This window comes from Eurypyga helias, unplaced genomic scaffold (assembly GCF_000690775.1).
Source record: "Eurypyga helias isolate BGI_N326 unplaced genomic scaffold, ASM69077v1 scaffold16752, whole genome shotgun sequence".
Taxonomy (NCBI): domain Eukaryota; kingdom Metazoa; phylum Chordata; class Aves; order Eurypygiformes; family Eurypygidae; genus Eurypyga; species Eurypyga helias.
Window position 1 is genome coordinate 3,002 of NW_010238001.1, and position 25,215 is coordinate 28,216.

The 25,215-nt window shown below is 40.5% G+C and overlaps 1 protein-coding gene across 1 annotated transcript; it reads left to right on the plus strand.

Annotated features, from left to right (window-relative positions):
- Nucleotides 1-627: 627 nt before the first annotated feature.
- Nucleotides 628-20,250, plus strand: LOC104505129 (tropomyosin alpha-3 chain-like; the record flags this gene model as incomplete). The annotated part of the gene is made up of 7 exons (XM_010147699.1): nucleotides 628-761; nucleotides 1,893-2,010; nucleotides 2,462-2,532; nucleotides 2,784-2,859; nucleotides 3,982-4,044; nucleotides 4,303-4,372; nucleotides 20,147-20,250. Coding segments are annotated over 7 exons (636 nt in total), but the record flags the coding sequence as incomplete, so codon positions are not given.
- Between the last annotated feature and the right edge of the window lie 4,965 nt (nucleotides 20,251-25,215).

Below are 25,215 nucleotides of genomic sequence, written 5' to 3' on the forward strand. Positions count from 1 at the left end.
AACTTCTGGGTATTTGGGCATTTCTTGGATGTTCTCATCCTCTTTCTGTGTCAGCTGTCTCATTACAAATGCTGATCTAGGTATATTTTTGCATGTTTACATTGAACCCTCTTACGGAACTCTAGGAAATATTTTGACAATTCTTACCAAATATGGCTAAAGGTCCTAAGTAAAGTATTTGGGATAACACAGAAGAATTGGCTAAGTAGTTTGTGTTGGACTGATTAAAAAAAAAAGGGGGGGGGGGGGGGGGGAGGATCTTTCTGTAAAGTCTCTGTGACTTAAGACGGGAACTATAATTGGTTAATGTCTGCAAATACAATAATGGAAAATATTTGGGGAACGATGCATAATTCTTCCAGTGCAGATCCTTCTAGTACAAGTTGTACAGTCCTTAATGTGCTTCATTTAAAGGAAGCATTAATCACTTTTTCCTCTGTTAAGCAATAACTTCACAATTCAATGAGGGCATGTACATCTCTCTACATTGCAATGGGCTTTTTTAGTGGATGAAGTCAGAAATAACTGAAATGCTGTTAAATGGCACTAACAGGTATATGGCATAATCTTTTGCAAGAGGTGATGTGTACCTCATTATGAATTAATTTCTGTTCTTCCTGTGCTTAGGCTGAGAGTGAAGTAGCTTCTCTGAACAGACGCATCCAGCTGGTTGAGGAAGAGTTGGATCGGGCTCAGGAGCGCTTGGCTACTGCCCTGCAGAAGCTGGAGGAGGCAGAGAAGGCTGCAGATGAGAGTGAGAGGTGGGTAGGGCCACTCTTGAATGGATCATTACCCTTATGACAAAGATGATAATTGCCAGGGTGTGGGTTAGGGAAATAAATTAAACCACTCCTATGTCTCTGAACGTGTGTAATCCATTCTTCCTTTGCATAAATGGACTTCAGTTACAGCTTGTCTGTAGGGATGTCCAGAATGTGTAGGCTTGAATTCTTTTTCGTGTCTCAGTTCTAAAGATAAGATTTAAGTGGGGTGGGACTTTTGATGTATCATGCCATATCCTGGGAGAACGACAACTTTTTGAGGGTGATGTTTACTCATGTGCTGTTGAGTGATTCTTGATTTCATTGTGGGTAGAAAATCTCACCTGGGGAATATCAAAGTGCTGGAAGAGGCTTTGGTTCTCCTGTTGGTGAAATTGGTACATGAAGGTAGTAAGAGAGAGAGAGCATGATAATTCCACCAAATTGAGGCTAGAACTTCCAGAAGTGCTTGATGTAAGTTAGGAACTCAAGATTTGTACTTTCAGAAGATCTTCTCTTTTTCCTTCTACAAGTCGTATTTTATATCTGTGATAGTACCTTTTATTGCAAAAGAACCTCATGTATTCTACATGTGTATTTCTGCCTCACTAACAATGCAGCCTGTTGAAAAACAAACTAAGTGCCCAAGACTGTCAGTGCATTGTGAAGTAGTTAATAGAATTTGGGTCAGACGTGCATGGAAGGGGCAATATGCAATGTTGCCTGTTGTGAAGGGGTTAAATTTTGCTTTTGGAGAGCAGAGAGGGCTTCAGTGTTCTAGGGCTCTGACATGGCAAAACTCATGGGAATCTGTTTGGCCCACAAATATAATGCCTGTGAGTCCTGCAGGGGTTGTAACATGCTGTTTCACGATGACTATCAAAGCACAGATGTCTTTAGTGTAAGAACTAAACAAATTAGATCTTCCTTCTTCCTAAGAACATGCTGCTTTCCTTTGAACTTCTGAAGTGTGAATGCACAGGACTAGATCTGTGGTGTGAAGAATCAAGTATCTGATGTGCTTCATTCATCTTAATACACCTGTCTGAAAGTTGCACTCCAGTAGTAGGAGAGCTGGAGATTAATTGGCAAGCCCTGAACCTTGCATTTCCTGTTTTTCATGTCTTTCAGAGGAATGAAGGTTATTGAAAATAGAGCCCAGAAGGATGAAGAGAAGATGGAAATCCAAGAGATCCAGCTTAAAGAAGCTAAGCACATTGCTGAAGAGGCTGACCGCAAGTATGAAGAGGTCAGTTCTTGAGTGCGTCTGATCAGTTCATCTGTTTCTCAAGCCCTGTAGGCTGTGCCTTTAATTCCTTCCGCCCCGCTTCGCCTTCAAGTTCCAAAGATCACAAACACTGCTCTTTGCAGCTGTAGAAGGAAAAATGGGCACCCGAGTACCTCAGGGGATAAGGTGGAAGGAGATCTGTGCTCAGATCTTTGCACTAAAATGGTTGAAAGTATTCCCTGGTCTCTTAAGGTAAAAAATATTTTAAGTTACCTTTTGGTAAATGAAAGACAAGTCTTAAAATGTCACATTACAAAGACGCAAATTAATAATGAAGATGTCACGTAACCAAAACTCATGTGTTGACTGGAAAAATGGAGAGAGGCCCAACTCCCTGCTTTGTAGGTTCTAGAAACATGTGATGTGCTGCAGCAATGTAATATCCCTGACTGTCATTTGCCTTTTCTTGTAGGTGGCTCGTAAACTTGTGATCATTGAGAGTGACCTGGAGCGGGCTGAGGAACGTGCTGAACTATCGGAAAGGTAAGTGCTGAACTACCCAGAGATGTGTGTGAGGTGCTACGAGACAGCTGTAACAGCATGAAACGTTGGCAGTACACTGTGTGTTCAGCGCAAGGCTATGTTTTGCTCGTTTACTCTAATGGTTGAAATAAATGGTCAGCGCCAAAGTAAATGTGTTCATATGTGTGTGCGCGTGTGTTTTGTCACTGCATGCTGTACCTGCACACTGATTTTGTGAATGGCTTTTGTGCATTTCATGTGTTCACTAACAGCCAAGTCCGACAGCTGGAAGAACAGTTAAGAATAATGGATCAAACCTTGAAAGCATTAATGGCTGCAGAGGATAAGGTACTGATACTAATAAACAGTTTTTAGGTTTAACTGCAACCCAAGTCTTTCAGCTTCCATAGCTGGTTGGTGCACTCAGTAGTAACAAATAGGTCCTCACTGTGCTCTTTACTCTCTTTGCATCTTGCTTTGGTGGTTTTCTTTGGTCTCTTTTTGTTTATTTATTCATTAATGCTTTTAAAACTGATCTCTTGTGCAGCCAAAAAGAAGCTGAACTGTCTCACGTGTAAAGGCTATGTAAATGTTCTTGTGTAAGCAAAGGGCTATAGATAATTTCTGTCTGGTCATCATCTTAATGCACACTTGAAATGGAATTTGGCGTTGTAAGGAGTTGCTTTCACTCTGTGATGGATTCAGCTGCTTTTGAGGCTGTTCTTTTGCTCTGTAATTGTTTTCATTTTTCTCTGTCTTTCCCCCCTGTTTTCTCCTGTTTCTTTTGCTTGACTGAATCTTCCATCCGCCCCTTCCCTGCCTTCCTTCTGAAATAACAGCAAATGTGCTGAGCTTGAAGAGGAGTTGAAAACTGTGACCAACAACCTGAAGTCGCTGGAGGCTCAGGCTGAGAAGGTAGGCTAGAGACTTCTGTGAGAATGTGTCCCTAACGTTGTCATCTGGATTGGTATGTGGGGTTTTCTTTATAAGCTGATCGCTTTGCAGTATTTCGACAAGGCCATTGTCAATAGAATTATTTGGCCTTACTACTCAATTCATACTTGGCTCTTACCAGAACCCAGCATTCCTTCTAGTTCCAAGTAGGTCAGTATTATTTGACCACATGTTCTGTTAAGTTGTCTGACAGGATTAAATATTATTTATAAAATGTTCCTCAAAATGGCACTTGTGTGCTAATATTAAATTTCTCCAAATGCTACTCCTCTTTAAAACTGTCGTACTGATTGCTGCTCAAAGTTTCCAACGTATAGCACTGGAATGTAACTCAAGGCAAGTTTGGCTCTTGTAATAAAGTGTGTATTACCACAGTCTGGTAAGCGGAATTAAGTTAGTTATACCCATATTAATTTCTTGTATACACTTGATCTATGAGAAGGGTTTCAAATGTGGTATTTTTTTATATATTTAGAATACGTAGTCTAACATTAGTGAACCATTTTGTAATTACAGTACTCTCAGAAAGAAGACAAATATGAAGAAGAGATTAAAGTCCTAACTGACAAACTGAAGGAGGTAAAATCAGAACTGTTCTTTACAACAGATCTTCCAGTGCAACTTTTGTTTCTTTTAATATAAATGCTACTTCGATGCTTTAAGGATGAGCATGTAATTTTGGAGACAGTTTAGTGTTAAATGTCTCCTAAAAATTACTGTTGCCTTATTATTTGCCTCCTTTCATTGTAGTTTCTTCCTCATTTGAATTGTTGCTCCTCTGTTCATAAGTACTATGTGCGTGTTTCCTAAAGTAGTCTGTATCTGTCTCGACTTCAGGCTGAGACCCGTGCTGAATTTGCTGAGAGGTCAGTAACCAAGCTGGAGAAGAGCATTGATGACCTAGAAGGTATGGGGTTTTGTTCTTCTCACTTACTGTAGAAATATCAGTCTTTTATTCTCCTGTTGTGGTTTGTTGTTTCGTTTTGTTTTTTTTTTTTTTCCCAGTACCCAATTCTACTCGTCTAACTTGTCCTGGTTATATAGATGAGTCTGCCTAAAGAGTAAAATAGGCAAAGTGTTTCCCCAGGTTGAAATGTATTGATAACTTAAATGTTTCAGGTGAACAGTGTTTTGCTCTTGCCTGTTCCTTTTCCTCTCATGTTCTCCAGACTCCTTTCATTTTTTTGCTTTACACTTCTCCACTTGGAGGTAATTAAATGTATAGGGTAAATATTAGCTGATAAATAATATTATTATCTTACTGAAGAGCTGTGTTATGTTTGTAATAAATTAGGTTAGCTTGCTACATTCCTAATTATTACTGCGATAGTGTGGGTCAGGGCAGGCATTTTGTGACATAGACCAGTTGCTGTTTTCCAGGACAGCTAATGGAGTGTATACTTAATCAGAAGGACAGCTTATTTAGGTTCAGGGAGTTTGTTTTAAGGTTTTGATAAATCTTTCAGAACTCCAGTGAAATAGTAGAATGTGCTTTCTCCTTCCAGAGAAAATAATTCAGTGGTGCTGTGTAATGAAAAGTTATATGGAGTTTACAATGTAGATGCATTACACCAAGTCTAGGATTTTAAGAAGCCTGATGGCTTGGTGTGGCAGGCTGACTTCTGCATAAAGGATATGAAATCTCTAGGTAGCTGTGAAAACTTACGGTCACTGACTCAGGAAGGAAGCAGAGAAGAAAGATAAGTGTTTAGAAGGAACATAAATTGCCGTAAGAAACTGAGTTTATAACATGATGCAAACCAGAGTGGTTAAAAAAAAAATAAAAATGAAAACAAACAAATAAAAAACCCCACAAAGTGTTAGAAAATAAATGGTAACCTCCTCCTTGAGCCCCATTTTTGGCTCTTTTCTCCCCACCCTCTATGTGCCCTCCTAATGTGCCTTAAAACAAAAATCCAGGGCAGCGAAACACGTATTTTGCTTCCCTTGTACACTCGCCTTCATTTTCCCTATATCCCAGGTTGCAGCACTAGCAGTGCAGTTAATGAACTTGTCGCATAAAACTCTTCACTGTTGGTTGGGGGTTCTTTTTAATTATTTTTTTAAATTCTTGTATAATTTTGTAACTTTTGTTTTGTCTGTTGCAACACCTCTTTCTGTGCGCTCTTGCCCTTTCCTACGGCTTTTCGATGGTATCCCATGCCACCGCCTTCACTTTCCATCCCATGATCACGCTCCGTTTCCTTGCGCACCTCTGCCTTCCCTTGGGGGAATGTTAGATGAGCTCTATGCTCAGAAACTGAAGTACAAAGCCATAAGTGAGGAGCTGGACCACGCTCTCAACGATATGACTTCCATGTAAATGTCTTCCCAGCTTGTGCCTGCACCTGCTTCCCCACCCTCATTGATTGCGCGGTTCCGGCCTTGTGAAATTACACTCCCTCTGTAGCGGGAGACGCATTCCTTTAGTGAGACTAGGTGTACAAAATACCATGAACAATTTCTTTACCGTGGCAGAGTGTGGGTGAGTGTTGTGCCTAGCCTGGTAAATACTCATGGTGATTTTGTAAGCTGCCTAATAAGCTTGTGTTTACTCTTTCATTCCATATCTGCAGTGGTTGTGTCTTGTGGTTGCTCTTTGTTTGTAGCTCTGCATTTATCCTTTTAGTTCACCTCTGTTCAGGCATTGTCTACCAGGCCCATCATGTTCAGCTTACCAAAGAAAATTGCCTCAGTACATTTTGCTTTCAGAGTGTATTCCTCTGTTGTCACAGTTTTTTCTCTGGCAAAGTTCCTACAAAAGTTTCGAAGAAATTGAGGTTTAGCTGTATTCTCTGTTAATGACAGTGGAAAGTGTTTATCTAAATTGCCTTAACTGCTCTGAAAATTGCAGCTTTATCACTATATTACAAGCGTGGAAGCTGATTTAAAATACTTTGTCATTTAAACCCATAAAAGTGACAGTTGAGTTGTAGGTCGCTTCTGCATATTTTGTGAAGGGGTAGCATTACCTTAATTTTCATATACCAAAAATGTGTTAATATCAACCTTAGTCATAAGAGGAAAACCAGAGTGTATTAGGTGTCAGGAAAGCAGGAGAGTGATCAGTTTTAAGGTGTGACAAGTCTGTGCAGTGTTTGCTACAAACTGACTCTTCTTCTGTCAACCTAAGACTGAACAGAGGTCAGCTATGCTAGATCCACCTTCCCGTGCTCATACCTTTCACTTGCATGAACCCTGTAGGGTTGACACGGGAAGGAGGAAGAGTTGTGGCATTCAAATGCATGTGAGGTGTGATGCTTAGTCCCAGCATGTCTTTTTAGAAGCTAGCCTTGCTTTCAGCAAGGCGTAAGCTCTGCTCAGAGCCTGAAATGTGTTTTGCATGCACCCATATTTTAAAATGTTTTTTCTTGCTTTTCTTCATCCCTATGTCTGTTCAGTGCTTCCCTCCCTCTATCCCAACTTTTTACTAGGGTTCTAATGTTGTCTGTTTTGTATGCTTTGATCATTTATTTATTTAATTCCCTCCACCCAGCCAACATATGCTTTTGCTCAGGAAATGGGTTTATTTTTTCCTCTTCTGTGTAGAGTCTACAGTATTTCTTCAATTTGATGTATTTCTAAATGGAAAACAGACTTAAAAATGTGCTCTACTGGTACATGAGGACCTTACTGTAGCATTCCAGTCCCAGCATGGGGTGGTGTTTCTCTCATAGTCATCTTGGCATGCTGGGCTCTGCTGTGCTGTTGCTTTTTTGGAAATCTTTACTGCACCTTTTTATTTCCTACCTTATCTCACTTTTTCTTTTTGTGCAGATAATTTTCTCTGCTTCACTTCTCCAAAGACATCTTCATCGGGTTGGATAAAACATCTTTCCAAGCTTTGGATGTTTCATGGTTTCATTGTCCTGTCTTCTAGCTTAGTTGACTCTCTTGCTCTTGCACCCGTCTCAGAACATGCTCTGTTTGTGCTCTGCTGTACAGTGACTCTACATCTCTCAATGTAAAATAAACATCCCAGCTGTATCCCTTTTGCTATTCCCTTGCCTTTTATTTATTTAAATAACTATTTCAGTTATTAATAAAAATTGCTTTTTTTGCCGTTAGGAATTTACATATTTTTGGTGTTTCCATTTTTTTTCTGCCAACACTTTTGCCTGAATATTGACAATGCAAAGCCAGTGATAGCAGTCTATGGGATGAGAATGCTACTTTTGGTATTTTGAGGTCAAAACTGACTGGTTAAGGTCTTAGGCTTTCTCAAAATCTGAAGCAGATAAAATGTCAAATAGATGTAATGGGAATTTTTTCAGTTGTTATTGTTAGGCCAAAGTCTGCAAGGACACTACTTCTTGGGGTCACTTGGTCGTGGGAGCATGGCTGAGAGAGCAGTTAAGTCCTTGACACCACATTTTTTTCACTTTCAAGTCTGAAATTTTCTCCTAGCTTGATGATGAAGACTTCCTGGGTTTATATAAATGTGTTTGTTCATGGACTTAAATACTTGAGACAGATTTAAAGGGGCAATATCAACAACTTGGTTTTTAAACCATAAATAGTCTTCTAAATGTCTTGCAGAGAAAGTTTTCACCCCTTTCATACCTTGATTACTCAGCAAAGATGTTGCTTGCTAACTTTTTGTTTTTTTAACAATGGACTTCTCTTGAGTGGCATGATAGGATTGGAAGTTCAACAGGGAGATTTCAGTAGCCTTCCCCTAGTGTTTAGCTCAGATTTGACTTTGAATTGCAGGCTCATGAAAGATGTTTCAGAACTGGAGTAGGAAAACTCTCATTGTTACACTAATACTGAAATGATTCTGCTGCAAAGTAGAACATACAGATTTCAGATTTGAAAACCTGAACATCGGCTTTCAGCTCATTTGGCCGAGCCTAATTAAGGATGGAACATTAAATAATGACAGCATTTTCTATTCAGTTATTTGCAACTAGAGTTTATTGCATTATTTTAACTTCATTTTCCTCACGATGAAAGAAGTTATTTCCCAGTTCATATTAAAGTGAATCAGTTTAAACTGGATTGGTGACTATGCCTGTCACTGTGTGTATATTGCTCAAGTTCTTATTTCACCATAGCTAAATAAACTCATCATAGCATAGCTGAGTTTTAGGTTTTTAGCTTGTAGAATAATTTAAATGTAGCCTTCTTGTTCAAGATTATTCAGCAGTGCAGTCTAGGCTAGATTGCCTCCCCTATCCAAAACCTGTTTTCCAAGTAAGACTTGCAGATGGATGCATTGTCTTCCCCCTGCCATCCTCAGATGTCTTTGTTTCATCCCAGAGTTTTATTCCATGACACGTCTTAATTTTAGTGGGTATGGGGAGAAGCTGACATACAGGATATGTGTCAGCAGTCACAGGTAGTCCAGCTAAAGTTCAGTAACTTACTACTGGCCAGTTGAGATAAAGTGGGTTTATACACTGTGTGTATTACAACTGAAAAATAGAAAGTTTAATGTGAAGGTTAACCAAATGTGATCAGATGAATATTTGTACAATGACTGAACCCAGTGTGGTTTTCTTCACAAATGCAAGAGTTATGGGGAATGTGGTCAGTTGTCGCTTGTCAGCTGAGCCAGAGTAACATATGCTACAGCAACTCCGACACTTTAATCTATGTTGGTTTTGGTTTGTTGTGTCAGCAGTGTTGGTTTTCCCCTCAATTTCTTGCAATACTGTGTTTCCTAAGAGAAGTTAAAAAAAAAAAAGGCAAAATCCGATGTAGGAACCAGGTGATTTTTAACACGGTAATTTTGAACATCAGTATTTAAATCTTCCCTTCTCTTTCAAACATACATAATCGGATCTCTGCACTGTAGGCTGGTGAAATTCTGGACAGAGTACTGGAAATGGGCAGTGCAGTGCAGATACCCAGGTAGCTGTGTACACAGTTCACAGCTGGCCCTGTTACACCGACCTTCACTCCACGGAGGTGGTGTGGCTTCTCAGAGCAGCATATTTCTTGTCACCATTGGACCTGACCTGTGCATTGGGTTGTACATCCCACAAGGTCTGTCCTTGTGTCATGGACATGAGGCTTGTTGCCAGGAGTGCAAGGCTGGCTCTGATGTCTCCTTTGCCTGGGCTCTCTGCTGTGCTGAGGCTGAGCCTCACTAGGTCTGCACTGGGGCTTGAACTTCCTGCTCGGCCTAAAGTGGCTGCCCACAGAGCCAGCCCTTGGCTCTAGCTGTGTGGTAAATCACAACCTAGACAGACGCCTGTGGACAACCAGGGGCTGACTCCACACTTTGATAAATGTTTTCCATGCTTTTTTCTGGGGTTTTTAGTCTCAATTTGGATGTGGAGAAATACTGTAATTCTGCTCAATTAAGGGGTTTTCTGTGTTGAAGGTAAGCATCAAGTTCTTAGCTCAAATTATGTTGTCATGTTTGAATAACAACTAAATACACTTTGCCAAACAAAGTTACTTTGAGGTTTTGATGTTTTTTCCATGTATATGTGACCTTATCCTGGTAAGGGAGACAAGACCCAGTTGTTATGAGTCCAGGATCAGAGCTCTGAAATGTGCCCCGGCTGTACTGAGCTGGCTGTTGGAGTTGGGTTGGGGAGGAAGCTGCAAGGAGTTGCCACTCACTGCACAAGTATGTTCTACACACCAGCTCACTGCACAGCTCTGCCATTGCTGTGTCCAGAGCCTGCAGGGCAAGAGGATTTCTGTGGAAGCTGTTAGGAAGCTTGTGGAAAAGAATCAGGAACAGTCATTTCCTGTAGGGGAATAATCTAGGATCAAGAGGTCAGGAGTGCAGTTTGACTCTAGCCTGTTGAAGAATATGGACAATTTGAGAAAATAAGATGGTAAAAAAACCATCATGGAATGTTCTTTCACTCTGCAGAACAACTCTTGTTAAATGCTCTTTCACAACATAGCTGTTGCTGTTCTCTTTGACTGTGAACCATCCTCTCCATTTGCTGTATTTGAGCAACACAGGTTTTCATGCTTCCATTTCATTTTCAGTGAATGTTTGGGTTTGTTTTCTTACAAAATACAACTGGACAATTTAAAGGTATCAAAGTGTGTTTCATACCAGTAACAGAAGTATGTTTCCCTACCAAAATACCGTTTCAGCTGTCATGCTCCCCAGGAAAGGAGCACGGGCTGATTCAGACCTAGCAGTAGTTTGCTCCTAGCATCCCTCCTGGCTGTGACTCAGTTACTTTCCCTGCACTGACAGATGAGATTCCACCACATCTTAAATAGTTTACAAATAAATTTGCACTTACAAGATAAACCTTCCACACAATGTACATAAAGATTACAGGAGGACTTAGTTCTTCTAGCAATATAGCTGTGGTTCTTCTATTTCTGTTCCCACTTACCTGTCTCACAGCTGTTCCCCACAACAGGATGTTTTTAGCCAGTTCTTCATAGGTTACGATAGCTGTTCCATGGAGTAGCTATTTAATGACTAGAGTTGTAGAAACAAAGGTAAAACGTTTCTCTGTATGTTACTGAACTGTCTGTGGTGTGACCAGTTTCTTTATTAACTCTTACTTAACTGTTTTCTCTGTCTAATCTGTCTTCATTCTGCCTCTTTTTTCCCCTTCTAACCTGCTTGCTGCCTGTACAGACCAACTCTACCAGCAACTTGAGCAAAACAGTCGCCTAACTAATGAACTAAAGCTGGCACTGAATGAGGATTAAACTTTAGTGTGACTATGTTAACTTGTTAAAAATCTGCTGCTTCCAAATTTCCTTAAGAGTGAATCATTAAACATAGAAATAAGCAAGAAACCTAGAAATGTATTTTTTTCAGGGTGTTGATTCTGTGGTAGATTAATGGATGAAATACTCCATTTCTGTTGGAAGAATATAAAAATACTTCTGGATGAGACTTTCAATTATCTATGTGCACACCTACTTTGGAGGAGCAGTAAGATCTTTGGCTGTGCAATAGCTCCTTTTCACCTCAGTAAACAGCTACAGCATTTAGCTAACAGTATCCAAAAAGTAACAGCCTACCTTATTGCGGCACATTTAGTTTACCTGACATCATGAATTGGCCCTGAGATTTTTACTAGAATGTAAACAAGAGAGAAATATTCACCAGGATTCATATTTCAAAACCAACATGAAGGATGGTTATAGCTAGTTTTTTATCTGGATACTTTAATGCAGTAATTTTGCATTACTATGAATTAAGCTTGTATTCGAATTTAAAGAAAAAAAGTCTAGGAATGGGAGCGCCATCTGAAATTACCCAATCAATGTAAAGGTATGCTTGCATTAGTATGAAGTTTCTATTACTGGATTCTGGTAGGATGCAGCTCTAGAACATTGTGCTCATTTATTGTACCAAATAAGTGTGTTAAATGACTGTCCTATAAAAGTGTGCATGCAACATAAAGCTACTAACTTTGATTTTATTTATTTTCTGGAAGAAATAAATTTCTTAAAGGTCACTTCACTGAATTAAAAATCACATAAGTTTTTTGTTCTTTGCAAGTTCTGAATTACATGAAACTTTAAGTATGAATCTGCAAAGAACTTTATTTTCTTGATGCCCTACTTCAAACAAAAAAAAAATTCACCATCCCACAGTCCTATAAGCAAAGTGCTTCTGGAACATGCAAGATTTGTCTCCGTTGGCAGTGCATTTTCTTAACAAATGCAGCTATAAAGAGTTCCAGACTTGCATTACTTTCCATTTGTTTTATTAATTTGGAATTCGCTCTAGTTGTGTTGTCTGGGACATTGCTATTTATGAGCATGCACATTTCTTAACTTTCTAAACCCTCCAGTAGAAATGATGATTGCATGTCTTCGTGTTCTGAGAATCAGTGCCTCCAAAGAACTGCTATTCATGTTTTAATTTTCTAATCCCACAACAGAGAAAGTGGCGCATGCCAAAGAAGAAAACCTTAGTATGCATCAGATGCTGGATCAAACTTTACTGGAGTTAAACAACATGTGAAAACCTTCTTAGCAGCAACCACATTATTTGTTTCATTATTTTTACACCTGCTTGCCGTGAAACCCCATAAACATGTCTTTATTTTAGTTTCACCACAGTCACAAGAACATCTGCTAAATTATCAGGCAGGGGTCAGGGAAACACCAAAATGGGCAAGCCGTATGCGGGTTAAGCTATATTACATTATGGTTTAAATGTGCCATTTCCCAACAAAAATGTTACCTACACTTCGTGGTGAGTTCAGCAGTTCAGTACGCTTAGTGTTGTGAAGAATCCTGGCTTTGGCAGAAGGCGTCCCACCTCAAGTGCCAACTACCATTTTTAAGAATTCATGGTCAAGAGTGATCAGGTGGAAATGGTGCTATTTTGAACCAAAGGTTCTACTGAAGTCTTTTGTTTGATACCTGACAAGTCAGGAGTTGTCCAGCACAGTAATATATTTTTATCAGAATTTTAATTGACCTGTGAGGATTAGGACTTTCCGTGCCTTCTAATTCAATAAAACGAAGGTATGTAAACAACAGAGAAAAGTGAAGGCTTCTGGGGGTTTTAAATTGTGTTCTTGTAACTCAATACAGAAGTGTAGGTCAGCATTTCACCTTGAGTATTCATTTGGATTGTATTTTTCATGTTGAAATGAAAGATTCAATAAATTCAGGAGAAAACATACATTTGGAAGAGATTGTTTTAAAATGTATTTTATTTGCGTGGATTTTGGGGAGGGGGAGGAACTTATAAACCGATATTCGCCTCACTTTTTTTTTTTTTCCCCACACTTTCTTTGAGCAGTTTTAAAGGTATACCTGTATGTAAACATTGTATAATGATATGGAATAAAATGCACATTTTAGGACATTTTTTAAATTTTGCTCTTCTGTGATTTGTTTTTATCCCATTAGCTTTCTGTGTGTTGCTGTGTGAAAGGTGCACGTGTGCAGTGTCCCCTGTTGGGATACACTGTTAAGGCACTGGCTTACAGTGTGTCTTGTGCTGTTAGGCTGGTGTGTAAGAATGCAGTAGTTTGGACTGGTGTGGATCTGCAGCTGTGAAGAGGGACCCTTTGAGGGCCATATATACAGCAAGAGCCTGTCCCCATCACTTGGTTGTATTCCCAGGTGGGTGCAGAATGCAACTACCCCCTAGTGGATGATAGAGATTTCCAAAATTGTTTGTTGTTGACCAAAAGAGTTTTCAGTAAAATCATTACAGAAGTCCATCGGAGGTCTGCAGGAAATGAGCCCTAAATATCATGCTTTTAGAATCACTATCATGTATTTGTGTGTCTTACCTGTTAATAAGTGTTAGCTTACTTCGTAACAGTGATAAATGAGAGATCCTTTCACGTAGCTTTTCACTACTGGCTGCTAATTTCTACCTCTCTACGTGTCTTTATTTGAATTACGAAGTCTGTCAGTGAGCAACTTCAGAACTTCAAAAATAATTCCTATTCCTTCTTTTTCTGTAGTATATTGCTGAAAGTTGATGCTGTCCTTCCTTCTACCGCAGCTCCTTGCTTGGCAGGAGTCAGATGTAGATACCCTTCCAGGTCATCAAAGAATCTCCATTAGTGGACTTAGCAAGCAACTGAAAACAAGTGACTTGCTCAGCAACTGATGCAGTGATGAAAGGGTAAAGTAATAGGTAATAATTTCAAGTTAAATGGGAGTTGGAGAGGGAAGAGGTAGCGGTGTGAGTCTCTGGCTTTTTTTGATCGTGTTATAAAGGAGAGAACTCAGTAACATTATGAGCTTTTGCATGATTCATTGGATGCTGCCAAGTCATTCTTAAAGGAAGGGATGAGATCCCTGGCATCACATTTCACTTTAAGTGTTTTGGGGAAGCTAAATATATGTTACAAGGCTCCTACAGTGCTGTAAGCTCGTACTGGAAGCTGACAGTGTAAAGCTCCAGATAACATGGTGCAGAGGTAAGTTATTCATCTCTTTCTCCCTCCTTAGCACAAGGATGAAATGTCAGGTAATTGGGCTCTGAGTTCAAGCCTACATGCACTCATGGCTTTGAGTGGTGCCGCTGGAGTCAGGAAAGCTCTTTGCTATAGGAAGTGCTGTGCAGGGTATTTGTTTGAAGGGTAGGGCCACCCAGAGAGTCGGAGGCTGTGCTGGGAGCCAAACAGAGGAGTTCTGGGCACTTGGCCATGAGTTTTACACAGCCTGGTGTGCTGCCTGCTTCCCTAGATTGCTTTTATGGTCCCATGGCCTGTGCTTGGGTCCTAAACAATGTGAGTGAAGTCAGACCCTTTGTTTGCTGCTTAAAGTTGCTTGTTTTCCAGGAGACCACAAACTGCTATGTGGTTTGGGCAATCTGAATTCACCTCTTATTGTGTGTAGGGAGAAGGAGGCGCTGTGGTTTTAATGTCTCTTAATGAGATCATGTCACCAGTGATAGGGCAAGCATGTGCAAGCAAGGAGATAAGAATGAATCTGAAAAAAAATCTGTTTGTAGAATAGACTTTCCCTAAGTGCACTGTTGCAGATGAATCCATAGTGCTTCATAATAGTGAAATAAAAGCTTGCCAGTTCCAGGGAGAGCTGGTGGGAGCAGTGAACATAATGGTGAATAGCACCAAGTGACTTTTTTTGCTGACTACCAACAGGCACCTAAATAGGCCATATGGATGTATTTGCTGGAGCAGGAAAATCTGTTTCTACTGTATGTCATAAGCCACTATCCCTTATGGATTCTTTGCATGCAGTGCCTAATCAGATAGAACTCAGTGAAGATACAAAGCATTGGCTTGTAAAAATAAATAAATTGGGCTCTGATTTAACACCATTCCAAACAAATGGGAATTTCTCCCCCTTGCAGCTACTTTGACTGAAATGTTTATTTATTATTCTTTATTTATGTTTATTATTATGCTTGAAATTTTCTAAGAATTTGTTAAATTCCGGAACCCTGCATCATTCAACATTCCTCAAGATGTGTGTCTTGGTTTGGAGAGCTACTCGCCCTTTTCTTCAATGCAAAACCACATTTGCCAGTTTGAAATACGCCACTACTCTGCAGCCATGCTATGTAATTGTCTTAGTTATCTTGTGCGTTTTCCTCTCTCAGTGAAATGAGTAGTTCTGAGAGCACCAGAACTGGCAAAACCTGCCTTCTTCCAGATTCATGTCTGATGGTTGGTTGTAAACCTGCAGTGATTTTTTTTTTTCCAGATACTGAGACGTTTATGTTGTCTCTTGCTCCCTCATGGGATTTCTGATGTCTAATAATACGCAAGGCATGCTGTAGGGTGTGCCTTGCCTTCCATCAGGACACCCATAGGCATGCTTTTTCGATCCTAATGGTTCCTTATGTTTATAAAACTTGCAGAAACGTAATTTTCCTTTTAGAGTTATATGTGGTCAAAACTCATCAACCAGTTCAAGAGTTGTTGAATGGGGCAGGAGACAGAGATAAGAACGACACGTTAAGTCCCTTTTCTTTAAGAAACAACGCTAAAGCAGTAGCCTGCGCCTACAGAAGAACACTGCCTCTCAGAGCTCTAGTACCTGAGTGAGAAAGCTGAATCTGGAAGGTATCATGCATATTAACCAATTTCTGCTCTCATTGATGCCACTCAAAATCTGTGTTACATTGGCAAACTCTGCTATACTGTTATTATTGTAGGAACATCTGTTATACTGCTCTAATTGCGGCTTAGTGGCAGCAAAAGAAGAAACTGATTAGCCAACTAAAACATTTAAAAACCAGGAGGGGAGGAAATACTTTGTACATGGCTCAACACTTGGGAAAATAGAGTATTTTTTCTTCAGGTATTCATTGTGGTGTGTTAGTTTTGGGGTTTGGGGTTTTTTTTCCAATTTCTGAGGTTTTTAGTAATAAAAACAGGAGCATCGGTGAAAGGTGAAGTGGCAATTGCTGCAGAAAGGTCAAAGCAGTGGAGAAAATAAGGATAATACTTTTCATGGAGTTTTGGCAGGTTTTTTGAAAATGCACACAGGAATATTTGCTCTTAAGTGAGGACAGGTGTGTAACACTTTCTTCAGTGTGTGTTGTAGTCTTTCCAAGGTATGGAAGATCTGTACAAGTTTGCATAATCTTGGCTTCAGTTGCAAACCTATTGAGTTTTCTGTGAGGGATCGCCTTGCCAATTTGTAAGCTGTTGCTGAGAATTGCAAAAATGCAGGGTACCCCTCACAATGACAGCACTTTAGTGAGCAATCTAGATATCCCAGTTAGTTAATATATGTGAGAGCAGAAACACTGGGGAACAGAGCAGACAGAAGCCTCACAGACACAAAAAACTATTCCTTCCTGTTTGGCATTTCTTGTCTCCTAATGCGCTGAAATGAAAGGACATTACGCAGTATTTTGGAACGGAATATTATGGCCCTTAAGGGCACCTCAGCACTGGTTTCTTCCTGTCTGTTGGCTTGAGAAATGGCTGGGTAAAGATTAAACAACATCAACTTCATTAAAAAAAAAAAAAGTAGAGCCAACAGCAGAAAGTCCTGCAGACCTAGCTACAGCTCACACTACCACATGTCATGACATACTGGCATTCATGGTTGTGGGAACATTTCTCTTAGTTGTGTACAGCAAGCATACGTGGACCATGGCTATAAAAGGAGCAAATACGTCTGGGGCCATGATCCTGCAAAATAGTTGGAATATCTTCTATTCCAGGGCCTGCCCATGATCTGTTTCTTGGGATTATTCCTTTCATCGACGCTTTAATTTTTTGCACTGAGATCCAAACAGAAATGGCAAGGAAGTGTCCATATGATCTGTCTCAGCCAAAGATTGTGGCAAACTGTTTCTTTGGATAAAACCTGCAAAGGCCTAACACCTAGTGATAGTTGTCCACGCCACTGAGGAAAATGATGCAGGTCTGGGACCTCTACAGTAGAATTTGTGACAGAATAATCATGATGGTGAAACTGCAGAGCTCTGGTAAGTTATTTTAACTTGCTTAGGACACATTGGTATTGATACTAATATGGAGATCTGTGAGAGCATTTCTTTGCAGGTCCACCAATGCATGTTTCCATTGACAAGATGCTAGTGGGAGACGTAGCCTGGGAAAGCGCTTCAAAATCTTTCCTGGATTATGGTTTTCTGTAGCCAGCAAGGAGAGGCTCACCAGATTTCTTTCCACTTAATCTGGATTGCTGTGCTACTCCCTTATTTGTTTATTGTACACACATAGACTATAAAATAGGCTAAAGGGATGATGTTATTTGTGCAGGCCTTCCAGAAGGGGGAAAAAAGGTGTCTAGGAGATGCACAAAGTGAGAAAGCAGCTAAAAGGGAAACAATAAAATAGAAATGCACACAGGGACTGAAGGCCAGTCAGGAGGGTATAGACAGCATGACGGTGATCTACAGAAGAATGCATTCTCCCCCTTTAACAAGGCTACAACGTAGTTACACCTTGTCCTGCTCCTGTAGCCTCCGTTTGTGTTCCCGCAGCCACTGCTTTCCTCTGCCACAGAGGAAAGTGGCTGGCAAAGTCCAGGTAGCAGCAAATACTTTGTCACCCATCATCTGGGTTTAAAGTACAACATGCAGGAGCTTTTCCTGTAAAAATCAATAGAATTCCTTTCTCTCAGTGGCTTGTGTCACACTGGCAGACTCTGGGTTAAATTTCTCTATGCTAGGACTCTATGATTTCCTGGTTAAGGTAATTGATAATGACACTTTAAAAAAAAAAAAAAAATCTTCTTTTGCTGCTTTTCAGCAGTTAGCAAACGTAGCAAATGTGTGTGTGCTTTTATTACCTTCGCATGCAGCCGTGTCTGAGTGCAAGGCATTTCCTGGAGATTAACAATTGGGTGGGAAGGATTGTGGATACAAGAGGCAACCCTGGGGACCCAAACTCGTTGTAAATCCATGGGAGGCGCTCTGTGCTGTGACTTACTGTTGTAAATTGAAATAAAAAGCACATGGGCCTATGTGTGTCTGTCTGTGGTGTAGGAGCAGATATTATTGACATTTCCAGCAATTAAGTTACTGACTCCTCCCTCAGTCTGTGTGCTGCTAGCATTACAAACACTACAGCTAGCAAAAGAACTGATAGGAAGGATTTACTCTGGATCCATTATTTTTGTGGATCGCTTGCAATTAACAATTTGGATTTCATTAAGAAAAATCAATAAAATCCAAGTTTAAATTGAGTGCAGGTTGTATAGGGGCTTGTTGTATTTTAGCTAAGTTGTTTTGAAGATCATTTTACCAAACCACACAAGTGCATATATAACTGTGGCCATACGCATACACAGAGTATATACACCTAAGGCCTGCCTGTTTGACTAAGCCTTAGTCAAACAAACGGGTTCATTAGAGCAAAGTCTCAGTGTTGCAGAATTGAGCTTTGTAGAGTTATTGCACAATGAGAAGTTCTCTTGTATCGAAGCTTCTGCATCTTCAGCTGCTGTGACATTTGGTTTGTAGGTTTAAAAAAACAACTGCCCCCAGTGAGGATTGCAATGCTGTATTTCAGTTTCTAAAGAAAGAGACGTGTTCAAAGGAGCTGAGCAGATCTTGTTGATCTGAGTAGGACACCTGCATATCATATTAAAAGTGGGAGATTGCAGGATCCATATTTAAGCTACAATAAAACCAGAAAGTTCTGAAATTTGTTTACCCAGTTCCTCTTTTCCCCATGTCTGTTTTGCCTTTGAAGCAATAATGAAGAAATTATTTTGTCTACTGCAGTGTGAACAGCAAAACTAAGTGTGTCACTTTGTTTCAGTTATAGATATCTATCTGAGACAACATGGGGATTTTTCGTAGTTTCTGTTTTATTTTCCTGTTTGGGAATTTACAAGAACACCAGCTGTCCATATAAGAAATGCTTTTTACTCACACCTGTTGTTTAAACTTGACAGGCACCAAGTCAAGTAGAAACTTGTTAGGTTTCATTACACCACTTGGAAAAAACGTCGTCATCCATTAAGTAGAGCACAGCTTCCCCCCCAGCATCAGTACACCTTGAGCTTGATTCCCTTCTGATGCATGTGCCAGTATCTTGCTTACCTTCGCACTCCAAGATTGTTTTTATTGGAGATGAAAGGATGAAAAGAATTCAAGCTGAGTGGCAGACAGGAAGATGAGTATGCAGGTAGTAAAACTGTTCTACTGAGTAATGTTAATCACACTCAAGAATAACTGTGAGTTAAGTGTATGTAAATGAACCTGACATACACTGCTATACACCAGAAAGTGTATGTAGCATCTAAAACAGAGATGGTTTTGGTTTGGTTAAAGGTCAAAGAAATAAATAATAGTATTTCCAACTCAAGCAGTTGATGGGTAATTCCAAGTGGCAGGAGGGACAAACTGCCCCACATTTAGTGCTTACTGCAGAAGTCAGTCATCCTAGGCAGTCTCCTCCCTCAGTAGTCGAAGGTTTTCAGATTTTCTTAGTTGTTTCCCATAGCTCTGGATGTAAAGGTACAAAAGAAATAACCTGCTTTTGTTTTTGCAGTGATCCTATGGCAGCACAAATCTGTATAAATGCCATTAATTTGATTTATTTTACATGTATGGAAAGGGGATAGAGTAAAATCCCTTCTTACTGATCTGTGTAGCATATAGTAACTGTGCACTTACACATCTCTAAAGGCTCTTTTGAAACATGCCTCAGCTTGGGAACAACAGTATAAAGCAAAGGAATGGAGTTTGTAGTATGCATGGACTCACTCTCATAAGAATATGCGAGCCCAGTGCCAAATGCCTCCACCCAAATATCCGAGATGTTACTAATTTGATAAGAGACCTTTTCCTGTTTTTTACTAGCCTGTGCAGTTTCTCAAGCTATCTGTGCTCAGTTCTCACGAAGAGCATTTTTAGCGGCACAGAACCTGTCTACAGAGCGAAATGAAGGTGTAATTGCAGCACAGGTAGGTGAAACCATGCTGGAACAATAGTTGCAGCAGTGAATCTGTGGAAAATGGTCTGGCAACCAGCATACACACGCAGCTGGATGAGTATTTGGTATGAACTGCAGAGAAGCACTTGCTTATGACAACAGTTATCAGTAAACACACATACTGGAGCTTCAGTTAATGTTAAATGGCTTGGAAGAATTGCTAGGAGAGTAGATGCTGAGAAGGGTCTAGAGTCTTCTATCTAGAAAGGCAGATAAAGACAGTCATGCAAGTCAGGACTGTGCTCTTCACACAGGGCTGTGCCTGAAGATTCGCACACAAAATGTGGAAACATGCTTTCTTCGGCTGCTGTATCTGTCAAAGCAAACATGCCTGTTGTTTTTCTTCCTGACTTGTAGACACCTGCTGTGGAGTTGGCATTCAACACTGGCACTTCAGGATGACTGAATGCAGTCGCCTGGTCTGCTTCTCTCCCGAGTAAGTCAGTGTCAGGCAGGCAGAGTTCTCACTGCCACGTGTCTTGAGGCATAGTTGTCTGGGACTTGTTAATTTCATTGAACTTGGTATTTTGGGGAGAAAGGATGGAAAGAGAGGTAGTTATCACACAGTTGTGAGGAGCACTTCCTAGAGAAAGCCAGAAAGCTTTGCTAAGTGCCTGCGCTTCATAATTGTATCTTTGGGCACATGAGCTTCAGAATGATAACTCACCGTTAATATGTTCAATCTTTTAGGTGTTTTATGTCTTTTGTGACCTGTTACTTTGTTCTGAATTTCGTCTGAAAAGTTATACTTGGAAAAGTCAGAGAGACTGATACTGTCTGGTGCCCATTGCATTATGTGAGCAGTGGTTACGAAAGCCATCATTTGCCATGGTATGTTGTACCTCTACCCTCTGGGTGGGGAGAAAAGATGGAGAGGGTAAAAAGGTTATACACAGCAACTGAATTCTAATTATAAATGTGAAGCCATTCTCAGGGACAAAATTGTTCAGTCCACTCTGTGCTCAGTTTTCTACCAGAAGAGATTGTTGCCTGGAGAATAATTTCAGGAAAAACAGGAAATAAAGCTGTATGGTTTCTTTTTATCCCCTCTCTTTTTTTTTCTTTTTTTCTTTTTTTGGGGGGAGGAGGGGTACGGGTGAGGGAGGTTAGTGGTTTTCTTTTTTCACACTGATGTATTTCACAAATGTTCCTTCATTGCTCACTTTCAGCTGGTGACAATTATTTTTCCTCTGAGTCCCAAGAGGTTTAAAGTAGGCCCTGAATTAAAAGTATGAGGAGGTCACCACCGAGAAACTGGAGTTTCGAAACCAATGTTTTTTCAAAGAAGATAAAGGAATGTGTGGGCCCTTTGGCTGGTCTGTAACCACAGCATGGTCTTTTCAGCATTCCTTTCCCTGACATGCAAAACATTTCCCAAACTCCCATCCTGTTGTGTCAGACTGCATGCGACTTGTAAAACTAAAGCAGTAACAATGTGGCACTATAAAACTGTTTCATAGTCTATTTGATTGAAAGTAAACAATCCCCAGGTGACACATCCTGAGTACACAGGAAAATAGAGTAAATTAAGGAGGGTTATGTTCCTTTTGTGTTGTGTGTGGAGCTGGGGAAATAATGTCTCCAACCTGTGGTGCTGCATAATTTTCCAAGTATGAGCCGCTGCTTGGAGGGCAGGGCCAGCCTTGCTGGGCTCCTAGTTGAGCTTGAGGGCCACCACTGCTGCTCTGTTTGTTAAAATGTGATGGAGACAGGGACACGGCATGACTGTGCTGCTGGTGTGACCAAAACAGGATCAGTGTTCCTGTGTACTGCAGAAAAAGTACATCATGTTTAACTAAACTCCTCAAGAAGATTAACAAATACATGAATCATAGTTCAGAGCTGATGATAAACACGTTGATCTCAGTGTCTACAGACCCACTGGTTTTATTGCCACTTTTTCTCCAGATCTAGACATCTGACATGTTTAAAGATTTGTTCCTGCTTAATGTTTCTCAGCTAAGTTTTTGGAGAATTCATCCACCTGTGACCTCAGTTCAGATAAAAAAACAAACTCAGGAACGATTTTGATCTTAAAATAAATCTGTGAACATGCACCTATCTGTGTATCTTTTGGGAAAGGTTGTCTGGTGTTTGGCTGGCTCCAACTGTTCGAGAATAGAACGTTACTGGTGCACACTGGTAGGTAGCACACTGTTAATGAAATGGTACATACACTGTAATCATGCAGGTGTTACCTTATTTGATAAGTAAATAATAATACCCTGCTAACTCGTGTACTGACCAAGACCAAACAAAAAATGTACGTGGGTGAGGAATCTGTAATAACAACTCAGTTCAGTGAGACTGACAACCAAGAGAGGGCCCACCGCAGTGGAACCACCCCTTTTACTAACAACTGGTTAAACTGATAAGGTTTCTTACTGCCCTCTACTGTGCGAATGCTTCAAGCCAGAGGTGAATAAAAATTCTGTCTCTTGCTTCTCAAGTAGATGGAATTGCTTCTGAAAAGAGAGAAGGAAAGCAGATCTTGAATCCTCTCTACATCTAACTTAAGAATTTGGGTTGGTTTTTAATCTCCTATGCTGAGATTAGAAACATGAGGTGTGATCAAGGGAATCATCCCTTTACTCTTTGCTTTTCCACTAACATCTGTTTCCCTATATCTGTGTATACAAACAGATAGTATTTTTTAATTGCTGCTCTCCTGTTTGTCTTCATTTTATCTAGCACAAATATATATTGTCCTTTTTAACAAGTTTAGCTTTAGTCTAATTATTTTCCATTAGATTCAACATTTTTAGATCCAGAAGCCTTTACAAAGTTACAATCTTTAATTATTAGAATCCAGTTGGAATAAATGAAATCTCTTGGATTAACAGAACATTTCATTGTTTCACAATAAATCCAAACAAAGAAAACAAAGGATTTTCCTTACACTGCTACTTCCTACAGTTTTAAAAGTGAGCACAGTCCTGCTTTGCTGAGAGACCCGTTGTGTTGTGCCATCCTTTATCATCGGAGTAAGGCATAGCTCTTCACACAGGCTTTTCAGACCTACTGAGTGCAACTTAGCAAGGATGCAGAGCATAGGAAGAGTCTGCTGGTTTAGTGCTAAACGATGTGGAGTTTTTCCACCAGCTGGCTGTGTTACATAAGGCAGGTCGATTACAGCTGAGAGTCTGTGCCTATACTTGGAAGTGACTGATGGACAAGGACAGAAGAAAAACATTGGGGGTTTCATGTAGGATCGGATTAGCCTAGTGCTTGCTGTCCTCATTTTCTGTTGCTATCAGTGGGAGCTGAGAATTCTCAAAACCTTGTAAGACTGATACCGCAACTCAAAGTTAACAAAAACAGAAGCTTAGAGGAAGATACAGCAGGTAACAGCAGGCCATGTTGTGCTACTGGATTTAACACAAAGCTTTTCATTAAGGCAATCAGAGAAAAATGGCAAGATGTGTTTCTGGCTTAGGCCCATTCAAAGGGTGGTCCTGCTGAGCAGGTTAATGTAAGAATGCTGAAAATCTTGCTACAAAATGCTTCCAGAGACAGTTTAACACAGTGAAAATGAGTTATGAGAATGTCAATACAGCATCTTGTACCAGTTGGGTATGAAGTTGTACTGTGATAAGCAGTGGAGTTTTATTGAGAAAATACTAATGAAAAATAAATGCCTGCAGTGAAAAGTGTAGCATCTGGTCTGTATTTGACTTCACACATGAAAGCTATTTGGCCTGATTTCCTGCCAAATCCTGCAGTTCTTGAGATCATCGGACATGAAGGAGATTGAACTCCCTTGGTTAGCATCTCAAAATGTTCTCTGTTAATGAGGGGTCTTTTTAACCTACTTTGTACCTATCATCATCTGCTCTATCATTGCTGCAATTAGTAATTTCACAGCAGTGACACATAGGAAGGGGATGACTGAGTATCTTCATACTAAAGAAGATATTTTGATGCTCCTGTTAGAGATGTGGACTAATAGTTCCGCTGGCAGCACTGAGTGGCTCTGGATTTGCCCTTGCATTAGGCACATACAGTCTCTTGTCGTAATAGGATGATGTGAGGATCCTAAATCTGCAGACTTGCCTGCTTGCCAAAGCTTACAAAAGTCCTGGTTCTTGGATGTCATCCTTGGATGGGGCTTGGATCTAGCTGATGTGCTACCTACCTGCCAATCAGAACCTACTGATTCACTGAAAATCTTTTCTTTATGCCTTCTTGAGTGCTATTGTCACTATTTGGTCACTCTTCAGTCTCTTCAGCTTGCTGCTCAGTCACTATTCAGATCATTAGAGAGCACTGTTGAAAGTTTATTTTAAACCAAATAGGTGGAAGGTTTTGAGGTAGTTTAAAAGCATCGATTGGAGGGCATTGTCATCTCTCTGTAGTAGCTTAAGATAGCAACTACATGGAAAAAATATTTTTGTGAGCCTGCTGTGCCATCAGCACTGCTGTGGGCTGAAACTTGACTGTAAAGCCAGCGCTGGAAAATTCAGTGTTTGTAAGTAACCTCAGGAGTTTCGATCAGATGTGCTCATCTTGCAGTTAAAAGGTTTTATCTTGGTGCTAGACTAGCTTGCCCCGCTTTACTTCTGCCTGGCATACATCGAGCAGTGGGCTTTTCTGATTTGCTCCTGCGATCGTTTGTGGTGGAGTGCAGAGTTAAGGTCAGAGGTTACGTCGTGGCCTGAAGTATCCTGCATCTTCTTTTCTTACCCCTGGCGCGTGGGTTAAAAGCGGCTCAGGCTGTCAGGGCGGTGTTGGTGCTGGCGGGAGGTACGAACCCTCAGGAGAAGGGCGGGCGGTGCTGCGGCGCAGGCCGGGGTTCCAGTTGCCCGGCAGAGCGGAGCTGTGCTGTAAAATCCTTCTTTTTAAGGGCTTGGGAAGGGTTCGCAGGGATTTGACTCGTTGCCCAGTGCTGCCTGGAACTGCGTTTGGACGCACAGGTGGTTTTGGTGGTTAGACACGC